The 18,500-nt window shown below is 36.9% G+C and overlaps 4 protein-coding genes across 4 annotated transcripts; 1 reads left to right on the top strand and 3 right to left on the bottom strand.

The window, feature by feature from the left end:
- Positions 1 to 4,700: 4,700 nt before the first annotated feature.
- Positions 4,701 to 5,575, bottom strand: LOC106383726 (zinc finger BED domain-containing protein RICESLEEPER 4-like). Its single transcript, XM_013823790.2, has 2 exons — positions 5,557 to 5,575; positions 4,701 to 5,416 (listed from the first exon to the last, which is right to left on the bottom strand). The coding sequence occupies exons 1-2, from the start codon at positions 5,573 to 5,575 to the stop codon at positions 4,701 to 4,703; spliced, it is 735 nt and encodes a 244-aa protein (XP_013679244.2).
- Positions 5,576 to 11,101: 5,526 nt separating this feature from the next.
- On the top strand, positions 11,102 to 13,120 carry LOC106387500 (acyl-protein thioesterase 2). The gene is made up of 9 exons (XM_013827360.3): positions 11,102 to 11,318; positions 11,455 to 11,566; positions 11,750 to 11,786; positions 11,884 to 11,953; positions 12,040 to 12,144; positions 12,241 to 12,391; positions 12,487 to 12,569; positions 12,665 to 12,758; positions 12,858 to 13,120. The coding sequence occupies exons 1-9, from the start codon at positions 11,288 to 11,290 to the stop codon at positions 12,940 to 12,942; spliced, it is 768 nt and encodes a 255-aa protein (XP_013682814.1). The 5' UTR covers positions 11,102 to 11,287; the 3' UTR covers positions 12,943 to 13,120.
- Positions 13,073 to 14,653, bottom strand: LOC106387501 (monothiol glutaredoxin-S15, mitochondrial). Its single transcript, XM_013827361.3, has 6 exons — positions 14,383 to 14,653; positions 13,937 to 14,083; positions 13,743 to 13,842; positions 13,587 to 13,653; positions 13,411 to 13,489; positions 13,073 to 13,322 (listed from the first exon to the last, which is right to left on the bottom strand). The coding sequence occupies exons 1-6, from the start codon at positions 14,434 to 14,436 to the stop codon at positions 13,266 to 13,268; spliced, it is 504 nt and encodes a 167-aa protein (XP_013682815.1). The 5' UTR covers positions 14,437 to 14,653; the 3' UTR covers positions 13,073 to 13,265.
- Positions 14,654 to 17,499: 2,846 nt separating this feature from the next.
- LOC106387498 (late embryogenesis abundant protein 76) lies at positions 17,500 to 18,451 on the bottom strand. Its single transcript, NM_001315725.1, is given in 4 exon segments — positions 17,500 to 17,610; positions 17,612 to 17,643; positions 17,646 to 18,262; positions 18,352 to 18,451. Coding segments are annotated over 4 exon segments (774 nt in total). The 5' UTR covers positions 18,406 to 18,451; the 3' UTR covers positions 17,500 to 17,539.
- Positions 18,452 to 18,500: the final 49 nt, after the last annotated feature.

The raw sequence follows: 18,500 nt of genomic DNA, 5'->3' as shown, positions 1-18,500 counted from the left end.
GGTTAGATTCCTGGACTCGTGTCTCTACTAGGCAGCCATAAGAAGGCTTTTCCTCCTGTAACCATGATTTGAGGGCTCGATGTTTGCGTGGTAGATTGAACCCACGCATGTTCCATGCAAAGAAAGAAGTCATAACTTCCTACCGGAAGTTTTTTTTGACGATCCGTGCCTTCCTCCATATCCGCCTTTACTCATATCTTTAGAACCAGTTACTCTCCCCCGAAGTTGCCTTGGCACCGACCCCTGTTGCCTACTTGTCGATGACACCTGCAATTCCTTTTCTTTTTTGCCATCCACTATATTTCCCTGAAACTCGACCTCTTCAACTTCCGTTCCACTTCCTTCTAAGCATGTTTCCTCCTCTTCATCGATGTCCTGTAAAGGACTAAATCTTGACGGGGAGATCGTAAACTCCTTTTCTCCGTTCACGTCGCCTGATGCCTTCACTCCCTTCCCGTTAACCCACACGTCAATGGTATTAGAAAGCTCCTTAGATGTTTCAGATATCTTGCTCGTTTTTTCCTCGTGTGAAGATGCTACAGGTGAAAGCTCTTCCAGGTCCTTTATTAGATGCTCCATAGCGTTTCCCTCCTTAGGCATTGTCTCCACTGCTTCCACAATCCCAGTCTCGTCCCCTCCTCTTATCTTATCATCCTTCACACCAATATCCCTGCTACCCTCCACTTCTTTGCCCTTGCCTCCTCCGACAGTTATCCCTTCACGCGGCATCGAGGCGTAGATAGTTTCCCCTGTTCGCTTACTAAGGATTTTTATCTCCTTACTCGAACAGTCCTGTCCCTTATGTCCCCACCTGCAGCAGACATTGCAGCGGGGAGGGAGCCAAGGATAATTGACTTCAACTTCGTGTGAAGCTCCCGCTTTGTCCGTGAAAGTGATCTTTTCCACCAGAGTCTTATGTAGATCGACTTCCACTAGGATTCGGGCCATGTCCAGCCTCACACATTTCTTCGTGTTCGGATGCAGTTTCACAAAATGTCCCACTGCCCCAACCAGGCACTTCAGTCCTTTATGGGAATAAAGTGTGTTTGGTACTCCTCTGAGGTCAACCCAGAGTGGCATGGCTGACAAGTCTGGAGGATGCTGAGCAGACTCTGGGGTCCAGACATTAACCACCAACGGAATATCCGCTATATGCCAATACTTTCTTTGAATCACCCGGTTCCTCATTTGATCATTTTCAATTCGGAACAACACAGTATTCTTCGCAATAAACTGGACATCAATCTTGCTACCCGCCTTGGGAGCGGTCCAAATACGATTGACGGTTGCGTGAATTGAGCCCACGTGGGGAGCGTCTCCAATGAAGTAGCCCACTACGAAACTTTTCCAGAGAAGCTCCGCCTCGTCAAAGATCGCATCTGGGATTTGAAGTGTTGCAATGCCATCGACAATGTCGATAACAGGTTCCGCTCCTGCTCTACCGGCCAGGTCCTTCGACCATGGGCTTGATCGGACACGCTCTTCCTGCTTACCTCCGTCCCTCCCTTCCGAATGTTCTCCATGGTTTCCGGCCATAGATTTGTGCCGATTCTCTCCACCATCGCGTACCTCCGAAGCTGCTCCTCCGTCAGTTGACTGAGTGAGCAGGGCGAGAGATGATGCGCCACCGTCATGAGTCTCTGAAGCTCCGACTCCCTGGACAGCTGGTGGTGTAGTGAGCGACGTAGAGCTTTGAAGACTGTCCGTTTCATGCGTTGACCCCTTCGCCGGAGCTGCAGTGTCGCGCGAGGTCACGTCTGGATCCTCTGTCGGCTCGCTTGGATCACCAAGCTCAGATGCGATCGGATCTCCCATAGTCGTCGCTGGCTCGCCCATGAAATCGCCGGTTTGAGCTCCCGTGATAGGAACTCCTGGCAGCGTCGCTGGATCGCCATCGCCTGTAGCTCCCGTGATTGACTCCATCATTTTTATTTCTATAGTTTTTCTTAGAAATGTTATTGTTTAGATGTGTATTGTTTTTGTTAGGAGAATATCATATATGAGTAATTTTAGGATGTCTAGTTAAATTTTTAATGAATAGTCTAACATAGACTTGCGATGGTAGATAAAAAATAGGACTCTATCTTAATAGAGTAGAAGTAGTGGTTACAAAATATATATTTAGATACAGTTAGAAATTATTATGGTATATTTTTATAAGTATATATTATAGGATTATTTTTTTTGGACTAAACCTATATCAATAGGTCATATTCTTAATTTAATAGTATTGATGCAATAATAAAAACAAAGATGCAATAATATTTAACATTGGTACGTTATGTAATAGTTTTATCTGCGAACATTCTGTATGCAAATGAAAACAACCAGTATCGGTTCTTTTTGGTCGGCAGAAAAAAAGAGTAACAAAATTAAGTTTTAGAGTATATATTCTATAAGCGATGGTATTTATATTATTTAAAATGCATAATATCCTTTTATTCTAAGAACAACGCTATATATATTACTTTATTTAATTTAAATGATCAAACTAACAAAGTAGTGCTGGAAGCATCCATTATTTTGTTTTATGTCAACTGATTTAGGAAAGTCTTGATGTAAATGAGTTTATAATCAACTCTTTCTAGAGATGTCAAATGGGCGGGATGGACGGGTTTGGGTGTGTTCGAATGGGCTTCATTTTTTGCTGGACAGTTTTGGTCGAAGTCCAAATAGAATCATGTTCAAATGAGACCTTAACCAAATAAGCCCGTGATTCGTTGGGTTATCCATGGACGACTCATATGTCCACTTAATGTAAACAACATAATTTCAATTTTAAAGATGCAAAGATTCTTAAGTTTTCAATTTTAAAAATGCCATATACAGTTCAAAAGATTTATAAATATGATATACTTAAGCTTTATGTTTTAAACTTCATGTTTCAAAGTTAAAAAAAACACAAGATAAGTTCAAAAGATAAGTTAAAGTGATAAAAGAAAACACACAAGATAAATTCACAAGATAAGTTCAAAGTGATAAAAAAACACACAAGTTCACACAGCAATGAAAAGTGAAAATACATAAGTTCACAAGTTCACAAATCACAAGTTCACAACATTGTTTTATAACAAAGAGAGTTTCATTTCTTCACTTGGTCACCACCTTCTTCTTCTTCTTTCTTCCACCTTCTTCTTGTTCTCCTTCTTCTTTATTTTCACTTTCATTTTCCTCATCTTCATCTTCGGAATCACCTAACATATCAACAAGCAAAAGATATGAGACTGGAATCAAACCAAATGACTATATATACATAACAGAAACAATCAAAGATTTCATATAAATCTAGGCAAAGACAGCAAGCAAAAATAAGAGCATTTAGCATAACAACATCAAGCAAAAATCAGAGCATTTCGCATAACAACATCAAGCAAAAATCAAAGCATTTCTCACAACGCCAACAAGCAAAAATCAGAGCATTTCTCACAACGCCAACAAGCAAAAATCAGAGCATAACATCGGTTCATCCCCTAACTAAGCATCAAGTACAAGTTCATCCCCTAACTAAGCATTTCACATACCAGAATCAACATGAAATCTAGATGAGACGACTTACTCATTGGTTCAAACCCACGGAGCCAGTTTCTTGTACAGATGAGAGCTTGTACATTGGATGGTAGTAGTCGGCTTCTGTACTTAGTAAGGACCCGGCTTCCAGCACTAAAAGATTACTCTGAAGATACAGTTGTTATGGGGATGCAAAGAACATCACACGCCATACGAGACAACTCCTTAAACCGAGCTTTATTATTTTTCAAATATTCCAAAACATCTAGTCTCGGAAAGGCAAACATATCCATGGCCGGTTCAGCCAAGTACACATCTAAAGCTGATTTCCCTTCTCCTGCATTTTGAGTAATGAATGCATAAAATCCCTGCAGTATAAACATTAAAAAAAAGTGATTAAGACTTAAGATAAACCAATGAGCAAAACAAGTGACTTTGATTGACAACTTACCCCATATCCGACAGGTAGACTGTTCTCCATTGATGTTTCTGAAGTGGTTGTAGTAGTGGCCTTAGTATTCTTCTTGTACACTCCAAACAGCTTTTCCAGCTTCTTACGAATGTGATCCACTTTAGCCTTGCTTGTTAACGGGTTCAAAGTGTTATAACAGTATTCTAAGCACCCGAATTTCAATCTTGGATCCAAGACAGCAGCAATTGCAAGTATATCACTGTAATCATCTCAATATTTGTCGAATTTAAGCCTCATGATCTTCACCATGTCACGTATTGTCTCATCATCTGAAGTCGCATGCTCTCTCAACCAACTCTCAATTTTCCACACTTGCATAAAGTATAAGTTGGCAGTAGAGATTACGCAATGTATCCTTAAAATCAATAGCTCTAGACAACATTAAGAAGGTCGAGTTCCACCTCGTTACCACATCCAAAATAAGACCAGCATCATTCTTATTCACAATCCCAACAGTTTCCACACAAGCTTCAAACATCTTCTCCCTAGACTCTGAACCTTTTACAAACTTCACATTGTCCCTAATCTTCTCTAGAGCTTCACCAATCACTGACAATCCATCTTGAACAATCAAGTTCAAGATGTGTATCGCGCATCTTATATGCATAAACTCACCACTACGAACCAAATCCTTACGAAGCTGTCTCTTTAAAAACCCTTGCATGTTATCATTTGAAGTAGCGTTGTCCACCGTTACAGTAAACACCTTCTTCTCTAAGCCTCATTCTTTCAATATCTCCATTAACTTCATAGCAATGCTTGCACCAGTGTGAGGTGGAGGAAACACACAAAATGTCAATATCTTCGTTTGTAGCTTCCAGTTTGCGTCAAGATAGTGAACTGTCAAACACAAGTAACCCTCTATTGTGATTGCTCTCCAAAGATCAGTAGTGAAGCTGAGCCTACCAGGAACTTCACTCAACACCTTCCTAAGATGGGCTTTCTCCCTCTCAATAATCTTAAGCACATCAGATACAACTGTGTTCCTACTCCAAAATTCAAAACTTGAATTCGCATAAGCAAGAGCATCTCTCACCCTTCTATACTCGACAAATGCGTAAGGCAGATTATGCTCTATTATAGCAATAGCCATCATCTCACGGAAGACCATCATATCCAGATTCCTATTACTACCAGGTGTACTTTCAGGAGTCTTTGAACACTGTTTCGAATGCCTAAGCAAAGTACTAGTTCCATTCCTACCTAGATCTATGTTGTAGAGATCATGGCAATGATTGCACTTAATGTTATGACTACCATCAGACAGCTTATCTCCTATAATTGTAAAGTTCTTCCAACATATCGAGTGCCTACGTTTGTTACCTCTAGTCTGAGCAGCGCTCGTTACAGAATCATCTTGTGCATTCTGCTCATCTTCATTCTCAGCCATCATATCTTCAACACTCAAAAAATCATCATCATTCAGGTTCAAAGTATCTGCATTCATCTACACAAAAGAGAACAAAAGAGAAAGCAACAGTTAACAAACAAGAGAAAGCATCAGTGATCAGTTAATCAAAGTCAAAGCTTAAAACAGTGAGATCTGATAAAACGGAAAGGTCACATGACATATGTACCCTGAGACTTAACACCCATCTTAAGAAATCACCTAATAACACATGTGTCATGATCTCCTGAACCTGATCTCGAAGGTACTAAATTGTAATATTTGATTGTATGAGCAGGTTTCATATACGACACTAGACAGCAGGATCCAGCCAGAAATTTAAAATGAACAAAACCATTATCGTACGTCCATGAGTCATATAGTTTACTGCTTTATGAAGATTGGTATCAAAAGTTATGAACTAAAAGACAATAAGGGAAACAAAAGAAAGTCTTTACAGACAGTAAAGATACCCATTATCAGTATTCAGTACAAAAGAAAGTCTGTACAATCATATACTTAGTGTTCATATGAAGGTTCTAATTCACGAGCAAATAAATTCACGAGAAGATCATTAAACAATACCTTAGTGAGAGGTCAACCAAGAGCTGCAACAGCTTCTCGCGAACTTCCTAGCTCCAGACCCGTAAAGCACCTGAAAAGTTCATCGAGAACAATTAACCATTTCATGATTTGTGCGAGAACAAACCGAAATTAGGGAACTAATCAAAGATTGTAGCTTTTCAACCTTTAGTTCTGCTTCTATGCCAGTGCTGACTCGACCCACAACCACAAAAGCTTGTTTCTGGTTATCGAAGGGATTAGGATTGTTTTTGGCGTAGATAGCCTCAGAAGTCGAATTGAAGGAGAATCGAAGGAATCGAAGGAGAACCGAAGAAGAACGAAGAAGAGGAAGAAGAATCGAACACAAGGAAGAAGAATCGAAGAAGACGAGGAAGAAGAATCGCAGAAGAACGAGACTGCGAAAAAAAAAGATCGTATTTCTCTCAATTCCCAAACCCTAGACATTTAATCTTATTGGGCCGCCCATTGTCCAACTGGTTAAGCTCAAATGTGGCTATGGATGTAGTTGGGTTCGCCCATTTGGACAAAAATTATTTATGGTTCAATATGGGTCTCTCCATTTCGGACCATATCTATTTAGACACGGACCATCCATTTATAACCCGACCATTTGACATTACTGACTCTTTCTAATTTACGTTGACTATTCACCACCAATTTAAGTTGTTTTCTTATTTTAAACGGTGGGTCACTAGAAGAGTTGACTAACCAAACGCTATATACATGTTAACGAAAAAAGGATCGCAAGAAAATATAATTAACTTTAAGCAAAAAAAAAAATATAATTAACTTACAAAAGTTGTTGACCTTTGTTAAAAGTTAAAGTTATGTAACGTGATGCCGTCGTTACTATGAATATGTCAAGTAATAGTTCAACAATATTGTCGAGGATATGAAGTTCTTAACTAATTCATAAGTTCATAACCACTAAGAACACTATTTTCATTCTATATATGTTTGTTACATGAGTTTCTATTGTTTAACTAGTTTTCAGATATATACTTAGGTGCCCCGTAATAGAAACCTCACATTTAAATCATACAAATTCAATGCCATATAAGATAACCGGTCCTAAAGTACTCAGTTTCTATTACTATTTGTTTTTTTAATCAAATAATTAATTAAGTGGTGATATATTCCTTCACGAAAGATAAATAGTAATCATTCCATCAAATCTGTAGAGATCTTTGTGGTAGAAATAGAGACAAAAGGCAATTATCAATTTATTATGCGCAGTGCGGGTCTGTGGCATAAAATAAACCACTTATCAAGGAGTTGATTAGGGCATATTGATTGTGCTAAAACAATTTGCATTACGTATTCAATATCCATGCAACTATGTCCATTGTTTTGATCATATACGTATACATTTTGTTTATGTTTCAACATGATTTTTTTCGTTTTGTTATCTATTTTTCAATGCAACGTGCGTGTTAAATTGTTAATGGGTACTTTCATTTAAATACATAAAATTGTAACGAGATTATACATAAAATTAGATCACGATTAAGCATGATTCCCTTACATTGGCTTCAAAATATACAAATGGTTCTGGCCTTTTGGGTATATTACATGAAAATTTAAAGTTTAAGTGAATGGATTTTGAATCATGCAAGTTGCATTGCTCGGCCTCAGACGGTCAGACCCATTCTGATTTTGTCATCATGTAGGTCACTCCCACTAAAGCTCCTTTTCTTTTATTAATATAGCGTATATAAATACTAGTTAACCTCACTCAAAATAGAGCTACACGTGTGTAAAATATAACTTTTAATAGAATTTCTACCCATAAGTTCCTTCCATTGATTAGAAAACTAAGCACTCTTTTAATGTCAAGAAATACGAGGATCTGAATAATTTTTAAGTGGACCAAACGTACTGAATAAACCAAACTAAGAAAATGTAAATGTCGAAGGAACGAAAGGCGACGAATCTCACCACTACACTCGAAACTCAGGCTTTACAAGGGACAATGGAGTGCACGACTATCTTCAACCCACCTCTATATTTACCTCTATAATAACATTCAGAGATAAAATCACTACAATCTTATTCTATTTCTTTCTCTAAAATACAAATTGCTATTTTCACATCTATATTTAGAGGAAAAAATAACATTCCTCTATAAAAAAGGCATACTTTTATTTACAAAATGATCTTTTAACTTTTTACTTTAACAATTATAACTAAAATAAATATTTTTAGTGAAAATTTACTGTTTATATAAATATATAAACATATTTTTTATTTACATAATAGTTTCTATAAAAATATTCAGTGTAAATAATATCATAATTTTATAAATGTTACACTAAGTTGGGTTGGTTTTCAACTTTCACAAATAAAATATACTATTTGTAAAATTAGAAAAGAATAAATCAAGAATATTTCTTTTTAGAGGAAGAAATAGAGGAATACATTGGAGACAAACTCATCTCTATTATAGAGTTTTTCTATTTTAGAGGAAGAAATAGAAAAATACATTGGAGATGGTCTTACAGCTATCGACTTGTCAATTTTTTAGCACCTATTATAAGGATTTAGTCTCGATGATTCAAGACTTTGGAGCATGACCTAACTTCTCCACCGAGCTGAAGGAGCTGATGAAGTTGAAGAACAGATTCATAGAGTTTTTGATAGTTTTTATTCCTCGTTCAGAGTTTTCGATTGTTTTTATTCCTCGTTCTAAAAATATATTATCTGATTCATTAGCTAAGATAGCAAGATATTTTCATAGAAACTTGTATTACTTGATTGTTCTGTTTCGATCTGGTTTTTTATACCACCTAAATATTGAGTAATAGAATAGCCGTTTCATTTAAAAAATTGCGTAATGGTTTGTCTTATTGTCATGTAATGCTTTGTATTATTGACCTTGATGTCACTATTCATATTAGTTCAAATCAACGAGAACGATGAATGTTAATGAAAAAAAACTTGTTAAGAACAAAAAAAAGAAACATTAATGAATAGAACACATGTTTTACAATGATCACTATTTAGTATTTACATATTAAAAAAAAACAAAGTGTACTTTAGTTAAGGTTCTTTTTTTGCCAACTAGCAACCAACAAGTAAAGTAACAGATGTATGTATTCATCAAATAATTATAAAGTCAACCAATTACATTAAATTTTATTGAAAACATTTTCATGTTAGTTTTTTCATATACAGTTTTTTACGATTTGGATTTAGATAATGACACGATGGCAAACTAATAAAAAGCAACACAACGTTAGAAGATCCATCAAAATTTGAGTGTTATCAGATGCATTAAAGAACAATAATATTGTTAATACAAGTTTTGTATCTTTTTTTTTTGATGTAGTAAAAATGACTAGGTAAAACCGTAAAATAAGTGGACATGATAATTAACGTAACAGGGTCAAACAAAATAGTAATGAAAGAAGCGTTGAAGGAGGTGAGAAAAGATCAAAGGCTTTTGTTGGTTTTATTGCTTCCCCCACATGCAATCCAGGTTGGTCACTGATGTTTCTACGCATCATCATTACACTCAGTGCTTTCAGATTTCACAAATTCAAGAGCCCTACAAAAATCCTGATTAATGGGTATCCATCAATCTTCTCACTTTTATATGTTAATCCATTAAACAAATGATTGAACAAGGAGATTTTGATTTTTCGTTTCCTTCTTTCTTTTTCAGTTTTGGATTATGCCCTCATGTTTCTAGTAATATACTTGTGTTATATTTACATAGAACTAGTTACTTGATACATTACACGGGATAAGATGTCTATATTAATGTTGAAATTATATATTATGATTATATATAATATAATAAGGTATATTTTAAGCGATAGTTAGATACAACTAAAGGTATGATTGTTATCGGGAGCGAAACCAGAAATCTTTTATAATGGGTTCACTAATATTAAAATTTAATATATGGTGTTTGCAAATTTGAAAAAAAAGTTTTGGAAAATATTTTTTTTTGCCTATCACGTTGTAGTAGTATGGATTTAGGGGTTTAACACATAAAATCGAAAAAAAAGGTGGATCAATAACATATTATAAGCAAAAAATAAATGTGTGAAATAAAAAAAATTATAGCTCCTTTAAATTCAGAAAACATAGTTGCATAATAAAATAAATTGAAGGTTATTTGACCCTCTATATTGTAAAGGTTGTTCCAAATGCGACCATCACGTGAGACTTGCTGATGATTCGTTCCTAAAATTTTCTTCTCATCTTCAAGGTCGTCTAATGCAGAGATGAGTAATACACTAAACCGAGACGATTTACAGTGATTCAGTCTCCTCGAAACAGAGATCACCTCATCGAGCAGTAACAAAACCGAGTACGACACATTTATCTAGAAATAGATTTTTGACGTACTCTTTCAGCAATGAGAGGTGTTTCTCAAGAACGTGAGTACTCTGCTAAATGCATGAAAGCATGTACAAAGAAAAAGGTTCTTTCATTAACACTTGGCATCGTACTAAAGTTTCATCGCTTTGTCGTCTCTATGGATCTGTCGATTTAATGGCGATAGATCAGATGTGTTACCGTTTTTAACAGAAACGTATAGAGGAATAAAGAATCTTTATTGATGTTATGATTATATTGAGAGGATTGATAAATCAACTAATCAAACTTGAAGTTAAAAGTTTATGACGTAAAAGTGTTCGTCGGAAAAAGTATAGAAGGTATGAAGCTTTTTTAAAGAAAAGTTAGTGTGAACGCATTAAATTCACAGCTTTGGTAAGAAATGTTCTATGCGTGACACTTAAGCGTTTTACTAAATAAAAGTTTCTCGTAAAACCACGTCACCACGTCACATTTATTGCCAATAAACTTTTAAGGTAAGTTTTAAAAAAGTGATTCTCTTTAAAATACAGAGGATTAATATTCTTTTACGCGGAAGAGTTTATTTTCTTCCACCGCCACAAGGCATTGATTCTCTCCATCTCTCTCCTCTGAGTATTTTTGCCGCTAGCTCTGCTCAAGGTTTTGATTTTGATTCCTTATGTTCCCAAAAGATTTATTTCTTTTGTTATATTAATATAAAGAAAACTAAAAAGAAATTGTGTTTTCCTTATTCTATTTCCATGGATGCTTTCTCTAGCCTTCTCTTAGCAGTAGTTTTTTGTGTAGCTGTTGTACACATTTAACATCTCATAATGAATGATTCAGATTCACATCTCTTTTCTTTTTATTCCCTCTCCTCTCAACATCACCTCAAATTTTTTCTATAAATACACACTTCCCCTCCCATACCTTCTCTTATATTTTCAATCATTGTGTTTTGTGACATTTGAAAACACTACCAAAAATCACAACAAAGTGTCCGAAATTGTAGTGTCCATTGAACAAGAATGAGCTACTCTCGTCAAAGCATGGGTTCTGGTTTGTTTCTACTTCTTGTTTTCTCTGTCTTATGTTATCTCTAATGTCTTTGGTGTTTATTTATGAAGTGTGTGCTTGTAATAACTCTGTTTTTTGATTACTCTGGTTGGATATGTTTCTGGCAAAATCTTTGTAGGTAGTAGCGGTGCAAGGGGGTATGAGTTTGGAAGGACTTACGTTGTGAGGCCCAAAGGAAAGCACCAAGCTACTATTGTTTGGTTGCACGGTCTTGGAGACAATGGCTCAAGGTACTATAATGCTTTTTCACATGCCTTGTACTTATGATCAGTGCCCATTTCTTAAGACATGTCATAAAGAGAAGTAACTAATCATGCTTGTAAAAGTAATGCCCAAATGATGAGTTAAAAGATATCAAACCAATGTCTTGTTGTGTTGAACAACTTCTAACTTTGTCTCCGTTCTCTATGCAGCTCGTCTCAGCTATTGGAGAGCCTGCCTCTTCCAAACGTAAGGATCCATGAACACAAACACACTTGGAAGTAATTTTATTCATTACTGAACTCTCGTTGAATGGTTTCTGATAAACATATATGGTAATGTACAGATAAAATGGATTTGTCCAACTGCTCCCTCACGTCCTGTTTCGCTTTTGGGAGGCTTTCCTTGCACTGCATGTAAGATAATTCAACTTAAAGGCTTCTCTAACACTTTATCTGAGAGAGATAACTAAACGATAACAACCAAACTCATTCCTTGTCAGGGTTTGACGTGGGAGAAATATCTGAGGATCTTCACGATGATATTGAAGGCTTAGATGCTTCAGCTGCACATATTGCTAACCTCTTATCAACCGAACCAACAGATGGTAAGCCAACCAAAGAGTTATATAATATACTACTATCCATCACAATCTCAAGCGTAACTTGAAAAAAAATGCTCTGCTCTTTGTGGTTTGTTTCAGTCAAAGTTGGGATAGGTGGTTTCAGCATGGGTGCAGCAATAGCTCTCTACTCCACAACGTGCTACGCTCTTGGACGTTATGGAAACGGACTTCCTTATACTATAAACCTACGCGCTACTGTAGGACTCAGTGGTTGGCTTCCTGGCTGGAGGTATATAATATAGATACATTTCTTCAACCCCTTCAAATCATGTCACTAGTTAACATAAGAGACTAAATATTAGAACCCTCAACGTAACATTGCAGGAGCTTAAGGAGCAAAATAGAAAGTTCAAATGAGGCTGCAAGGCGTGCTGCATCGATACCAGTTATACTTGCACATGGAACTTGTATGTGTACACATCATTCCGTAGTACAAACTTGAGTTCATTGTTAATTTCTTCAAGATAAACAGCTGATAGTTATGTTTTTTGTTTGGTTGCAGCGGATGATGTAGTTCCTTACAGATTTGGAGAAACATCTGCGCAGGCACTTGCCATGGCTGGATTCCGACAAGTTATGTTCAAACAATATGAAGGGTAATAAATGTTACAAAACTATTCTACCGAAGATATATCTGTTTAGTTTGCTTTACTGTGTTTGGTCTGAGACTGTGAGGTTTGTTGTCAATTGTGTAGGCTTGGTCACTATACGTTACCGAAAGAAATGAATGAGGTCGTTCACTGGCTCGCCTCAAGGCTCGGTCTTGAGGGCTCACGTTAAGGCTTCAAAAAGCATCTATAGCTATTTTCATACATGGTATTATATATAGTGGGTGGTTTCTTGGGGTATACGTCGACTGTTTTGTGATTTAATTTTTGCTTTTTCTGCTCTTTCGATTCTTGATTATGAATAATGAAATAAAAGCTCTTTAATAATATAATATATCAAGTTTTGTTCATAACAAGTTTCTTGAGACTTTTATTATTACCGTACATCAAAAGGCATTCTTATGTAAAGAAGAAACAAGAAAGAAAAAAACATAATAATAGCTTCATTCAGCAGTGCACATATAACTTCAGACTTGGATCAAAACCTCTAGAAGCTTACTGAGACTTATGGTTTGCAGAGACGTCTTTAAGCTTCTCCTCCAGTTCACCTTCCTGGAATTGAACAAAAGGACTTGAGATCATAAGCCAAAACAATGTGAATACAGTAAAACAAAAAGGGTTTAGTCTTGGTGATGGTAACCTTGTGCATGTTGAGAATGATGTCTGAGCCTCCAATAAACTCTCCCTTGATGAAGATCTGTGGAAATGTAGGCCAATGGCTACACAGAAGAAGTCATTAATCAGATTCAAAACATATAATATCCTATCTTGGAATGAGACTACATATAGCTCTCTGTATAAAGCCTAATCTCTCACCTGAATGATTTCACAGCGTTTTTCAACTCTGGATCTTCAAGAATGTTTCTGGCACCTATAGGAACATCTGAACACCAGAAACACATATTGACTGAGAGCATCTAAAAAAAAGCGATGGCTTCAAATTCTACAACTACAAAGTAGATCAAAACTTACTATACTGTTGGAGAACTCTCACGGCTAGTGAGCTAAACCCACACTGAGGAGCTTCAGGGACTCCTTTCATGTAGAGCATTACAGGATTCTCCTTCACATCCTATTAACAATCCAAAGCAAAACATCATCATCATCAAACAACTCCAAGCAGATGCAGAACTCAGAATATAAAATAACAAAAGCTCCAAGGTTACATTCTCAACGAGATCCTTTAACGAGTCCGAGGAACCACCAGGAGGGACTTTCTGTGTAGGCTTGAAGTCATCATGTGTGTCTGAATCGCTGGGAACTGAAGATGAGTACCTCCTCATCCCATTTTGATAGACTGATGACACAGATGCCTGCAAACACAAAACCATATAATTAAAACGGTTAAATCTCCTAGTAAACTCAGCTGACTCGATTCAAGATCAAAACAGAACAAAACATAAAAGAACTAATCTTGTTTATGAGAAGCTCCAGATTCAAGATCAGAACAAAAAAGAACATCAAAGTAGTAATCTTTTTTTAATAAGAAGCTCATGTAGTCTATGTAGGAGACGATAAAAAGAAACCATTTTTTTGAAATTGGGAAAAGAGAAAACTGATGGAGACACATCATCATCAGATACAAAGAAAGAGTTTTGAAGAAGAGACTAACCAATCTGCTACAACGAACGGTGTTGAGAAATCTGCTCGACAAAGCAGCCGCCATCTCTAAATCAAATCAGATTTATTCAGCAGACGAAAGAATTTTTTCGTGGAGGAAAGAAACGACCGTTTCTTCTAATCGCTACACCGTCTCTACAAAGATCTTTACGACGACCGCTTCTAGTGACGGCCGAACCGGAACGACTTCGTGTCATAGCTCATAACCCTAAGGCGTTATACGGTGTCGTTTTGGAGTGGTCACGTTTTTTTTCGTCCTTTTGACTTCTGTTGTTTTTTCGTCATTATCGAATTATTATAAGGCAAATATGTTTTATATCGTTCTATAAATTTATTTTTTTCGTCAGCAACAAACAGACTCATATAAACTCTGTTGACCAAACTGGTAGATCTGCGTCTAAATGAACAACAAATGACGGTTGATTTCTTACACTACGTGCAAGACTGTCCGCCATTAAATTCTATGTCCGTGGTATATGGATGAACTCTGAACTGTTGAAACTCATCTTTAAAAACTTTATATCTTCCAGATAACTTGTAAAGGCTAAACACTCTTCATGATCAGAAACCATCTTCACCAACTGAGACCAATCCGTTGCAAAAGTGACGTTGAACTGTCTTAAATTCTTCATACATTTCATAGCCCAAATAAGAGCTTTTATCTCCGGGTGAAAGGGTGATTGACTCGCTCTTGTATTTCTTGCTCCCATTAGACCATCAAAACCCTCTAGCGTACTATACCACTCTTGGCTTGAAAAAATTTCGCCGTCTTTCCAAGATCCATCCGTGAAACACCATCTATTTTGAATAGATGGAACAGACGCGTCTGTTGCAATCCGAGCTTGGACTGTTCTCTGCGTAATTGGAATTTGCGCCTCATCCCAGAGTACCGACTCCGTTTCTACTAATTTAAGAGTTTCGCGCTGATCGATATCCAGATTACTGAAAACTTTGTTATTCCCTTCTTTCTATATATACCATAAGATACATGCAAGTTGATGATTTTCCATATCCGGTGTAACCCTCCAAAATAAGTGATCCATGTTTGAAATAGAGATTGTAAGGGAAAGATGTCTGGATTCGACGGAATTCGTGAAAGTGCCCAAACCTGAATTGCTGGTGAACATTCAAATAACACATGATTTATGGACTCTTCTGATGCTCCACATCGTGCACAAGTTATGTCCCCATGGATTCCCCGTGAGCGTAAATTTTTCTTTACCGCTATACATCATGTTACTGGTTGCCAAAAAGTGTTTTATCTTAGATGTGCAAGGTACTTTCCAGCAATGCACCTTCAGGGGTAAAACCGAAGGACCATACTCTGGTAATGTCCATCCACTGTCGGGATACACTTGTTTTACCTGATATCCAGATTTAACCGTATACCTCCCACTTTTAGTAAAATGCCATCCATCCCGATCTTCTACCTGAAATCGATTTAAAGGAATACTCTCAATAATTTTTGCATCTTGCGGGTCCACCAGAGTCCGAATAGCCTGTGAATTCCATGTTTTGGATGTTACATCTATGAGAGAATCCACTGTAAGGTCCGAATAAAGATTGTGTTGATTTTTATTTGCTGGTCTTGAGCGAGTGGATGGAAGCCAGAGATCATTCCATACTGAGATATAAGATCTTAATCCCACCCTTTTGATTAGTCATTTGCTAACCAGAGATCTAGCAGGGACAATACTACGCCAGCCATAAGATAACGAGTAGGATCTAATATGTTCCAGGGGTGATGCATTCCTGAAATACCTTTCTTTGAACACTCGAGAAAATAAAGTGTTTGGTTTTTCAATCAGCCTCCATAGTTATTTCCCAAGCATTAATGTATTGAAATCTGCGAGATCTTTGAAACCCAGCTCTCTTTCATCCTTAGAGGCACAAATTTTATCCCATGATTTCCAAAGCATACCACGAGTATTTCCTCCCGGACTTCACCAAAACTGTGCCACTGTACTCGTCAGCTTCTTCATCACCGTTTTTGGGATACAGTAACAGGATATTACTTAATTTGGCAGAGCTGTTACTACAAACTTTATAATTACTTCTTTACCCCCACTTGGTAAAGAACTTGAAAATCCATCCATTTACTCTATTGTTTAAACGTTCTTGAACGAACCCAAAAACTTGGATCTTTGATCCTCCCAAATTCTCAGGTATTCCCAAATATGATCTCATTCCACCTAAATTTTGTATTCCGAGAATATCCCGTAAATCTTGTCTCAATAGTTCATCAATCTTGTGCCCAAATTGGATTGAAGATTTTTCAAAGTTTATCTGCTGTCCTGAAACTGCTTCGTATTCCTTTAGGATTCTGAGAATAATCTGATATTCCTCACTTTTTATTTTGCAGAAGAAAAAATTCATCCGCGAAGAATAAATGGAAGATTGGAGGACAAGCCCTTGCAATCTTTATACCTGTCGGGAGTTTCTCTCTCTGCCTTTTTAATGTTCGCTACCAATGCTTCCGTATACAAAATAAATAAATAAGAAGATAAATGATCCCCTGACGTAGACCCCGCTGCGGCCCTTTGATTGTCCATTCAGTAAAACTCGATACTGGAAGATATGGTTCTGTAGTGTATAACAAAGAAAAGATGAATAAGAATATTTTATAAGGTTAGTATACAATAAAAATAACTTACGTATGATTTTTTTTTAAATCAATAAAGCATCATTTAGATTTGTTTAAAAATAATATTTATAAATATGTAGTTAAATTTTGTTATTATCTTATTTTAAAAATATTTTCAAACTCGATTTATTTTTGTTACTATGTCAATAATAAATTGAAGCCATATCACATTCATAACACATTTTTAACCAAAATATGTCATCATATTTTTTCAAAATGAATAGACATAACAAAAACATGAGAAAATTTTAAACACTTAGAATTGTTTAGGTTAATGAAAGTAAATGGAACACATTCAGTTTAAACATCTACATTGATTACAATACTAATGCTTGAAAATCCATTGCATAAAGTGGACCATGGTATGGGATTAATACCAGTTTATTATAACAAAAATACAAATTGGACGACACAAAAAAAGTTGTAACACGATCGAATATAAACTTATTGGCTGGAAATTAGAAGTCTCCAGGATCACCATCACAACGAAAGAAACAAAACGGAATCACAAACACAAGGACACAACAGAAATTACAAAACAAAGACACATGACATTATTGAAACAAAAGAAAGACGCGTTCATATATAGTTCCTGTTATTCTCACTTCCTCTCATAAGTATGACGAGTCGGATCAGTGCTCTGAGTAGTACAAGTAGTTGTTCCTGGATAATGTTCCCTGTCTTCTTCCTCCGTAGCCATTCCAAAAGTGTGCTTCACCGCATCAGCTGCACCCATAGCCATCTGCTTCACATGCTCACCTGTCTGGCTCAAGAACCCACCGGTCTTGTCTTTACCCGCTTCAGCCGTCTCTTTCGTGTACTGAGCCGCGTTTTGCGCCGTCTCCTTTGTGTACTGAGCTGCGTCTTGAGCCTTTTGCTTCACGGCTTCACCTGTCTCCGACAGGTAGCTCCCGGTCTTGTCCTTCGTCTCACGGGCTTTTTCTTGAGCCGTCTGGGCAGCTTGAGATGTCTTCTCTTTTGATGATTGGGTCGTCTCATGAGCCTTTTGCTGAGTCGTTTGGGCAGCTTGAGATGTCTTGTCTTTCGCTGCCTGAGCCGTCTCTTGAGCCTTTTGTTGGGTCGTTTGGGCAGCTTGAGATGTCTTGTCTTTAGCTGCCTGGGCAGTCTCTTGTGCCTTTTGTTGGGCCTTTTGGGCCGTCTGGGAAGTCTTGTCCTTGCCTTCCTCAGCCTTGTCCCTCATTGCTCCCATTGCTTGTCCTGTCTTCTCCTGTTATTACACAACCAAATCATCTTTATAATTTGTAAACAGAATGAGATTTACGTATATAGATATGTACACATAGATACTCTTATTACCTGAGTCTTGCCTCTGGTTTCACCAGCTTTGTAGCTTTGTTGGTTAGACGCCATTTTTCTTTTCTTCAAATGTGTAAAAATATGAAACGACAATTAAAGCTTCTTCTCAAAGTGATTGTTGCTGTGTATAAACTGTGTATTGTCTCTCC

Source organism: Brassica napus, chromosome C1, assembly GCF_020379485.1.
Source record: "Brassica napus cultivar Da-Ae chromosome C1, Da-Ae, whole genome shotgun sequence".
Classification (NCBI taxonomy): domain Eukaryota; kingdom Viridiplantae; phylum Streptophyta; class Magnoliopsida; order Brassicales; family Brassicaceae; genus Brassica; species Brassica napus.
This window is presented reverse-complemented; position numbering and strand designations above follow the sequence as displayed.